This window comes from Apteryx rowi, unplaced genomic scaffold, assembly GCF_003343035.1.
Source record: "Apteryx rowi isolate R43461 unplaced genomic scaffold, aptRow1 scaffold_81, whole genome shotgun sequence".
Lineage (NCBI taxonomy): Eukaryota > Metazoa > Chordata > Aves > Apterygiformes > Apterygidae > Apteryx > Apteryx rowi.
The window spans coordinates 2,745,018-2,746,534 of record NW_020451105.1 but is presented as its reverse complement, the minus strand read 5'-3'; the positions used below and the strand labels follow the sequence as shown (position 1 = coordinate 2,746,534).

At 60.3% G+C, this 1,517-nt stretch overlaps 1 protein-coding gene across 1 annotated transcript in view; it reads left to right on the top strand.

Moving 5' to 3' along the window:
- The first annotated feature begins 208 nt into the window (after positions 1-208).
- Positions 209-1,517, top strand: part of DBX1 (developing brain homeobox 1) — a 3,835-nt gene continuing 2,526 nt past the window's right edge. The window contains exons 1-2 of the mRNA XM_026089403.1: positions 209-569; positions 1,129-1,230. Of these exons, the coding sequence (XP_025945188.1) occupies positions 209-569; positions 1,129-1,230 (463 nt within the window). The remainder of the gene's footprint in view (positions 570-1,128; positions 1,231-1,517) is intronic.

The window sequence follows — 1,517 nt, the reverse complement described above, 5'->3', positions numbered from 1 at the left end:
ACTTTGTTGAACCCCATTGTTCGGGCTGTCACTTTTGAAAGAGCCTTAGCGGGGCTGACCACTATAAAACCCATCATCCAGGAGGAAGGGCAGAGAGAGCCCTGCCAGACTTGCTAGTTGGATCTTTACTAACGAGGTTTGCAAAGCAGAAAAACAAACAAACAAACCAGCCAGCGGCCCCAGCCCGGTTCTGCGGACAGCCTCTGCGATGATGTTCCCAAGCCTCATAGCTCCTCCGGCTGTCTACCCCAACCTGCTGCGGCCGACTCCCACCCTGACCTTGCCTCAGTCGCTGCAGTCAGCTTTTTCCAGCCACTCCAGCTTCCTGGTGGAAGATTTGATCCGGATCAGCAGGCCTGCCAGCTACCTGCCCAGGACTGCCCCTCCGCCTAGCATGTCCCCGCCGAGCTCGGCGGCCAGGACGGACGCGGGGACGCCGGAGCTCGCCAGCTCCACCCCAGCAGGCGCCAGGAGAATCTGTTCGCCGCAGACTTCTGTCTCTTCCAGCAGCGACTCCACTTTCCTCAAGTTTGGGGTCAACACCATCCTGTCCTCCGCTCCCCGAGCCGGTAAGGGCCCGCGCCCCGCTGCCCGGCGCCGCCGGCCGAGCCCGCGTGTGCCGCTGCCGGCGCCGCAGCAACTAGAGCCCCCGGGGGGAGGCGGCCGGGGAGGGGGGAGAGAGGGAGACGCTTTAGCAGGGGGAGGGAGCACCCGGGGCCGCGCTGCAGAGCCCCTCGGCGGCGCACGTATTTAAGGGTGAGGGGGAGCGCCAGCGGACTGCTAGTCCCGCTCCGGCGCCCCCGCAGGGGCTGCGGGAAGGACGTGAGCATCGGGCACCCGGCCGGCGGCGCGAGCGGCAGCGTCCGCGGGCTGCTTCCGCAGACGAGCCCACTGACAGGTCTGGCCTCCCGGGGGCCTGTTTGCCAGCAAAAACCATCCCGGCGAAAGTACTACTTTTCCAAGCAGGTTCCGAGCTCCGTCTGCCTCTCCTTCGGGAAAGAAGTACTGCATTGCTCGGCAGACCAGTCGACATACCAAACTTTGTCCTTTCTACCGCTTTTGCCTTTCCATTGCGCGACTCCAACCGATGGTAACTCGTTCATTAATTTAATTTTATTTGTTTACTAGAAACTTCCCCTGCGTTGCTTCAGAGCGTCCCTCCAAAGACTTTCTCCTTTCCATACTTTGAAGGATCCTTCCAGCCTTTTATCAGATCTTCCTATTTTCCAGGTAGGTCTTTAAAAGTCTCTCTCTCCCTCCCTCTCCCGCATTCTAGCGTGTCTCTCTCCTCCCAGCCTGCTCCTAGCATATCCCAGCGATACTTCTCCGTCCACCCCCGGGGGTTATGCTCTAGTTCAGAGGTTGGACAGAGTACAACATTCAAGAATCAGTCGCGCCAATTTGATGCCCTATTTAGCACAAGCAGTGACTGCTTGACATCTCGTTCCCATTCCCCCCGACCGGCAAATTAGCCGGAACTGTCACGGTGCGGAGGCGAGGCGGCTCCCCCTCGCAGC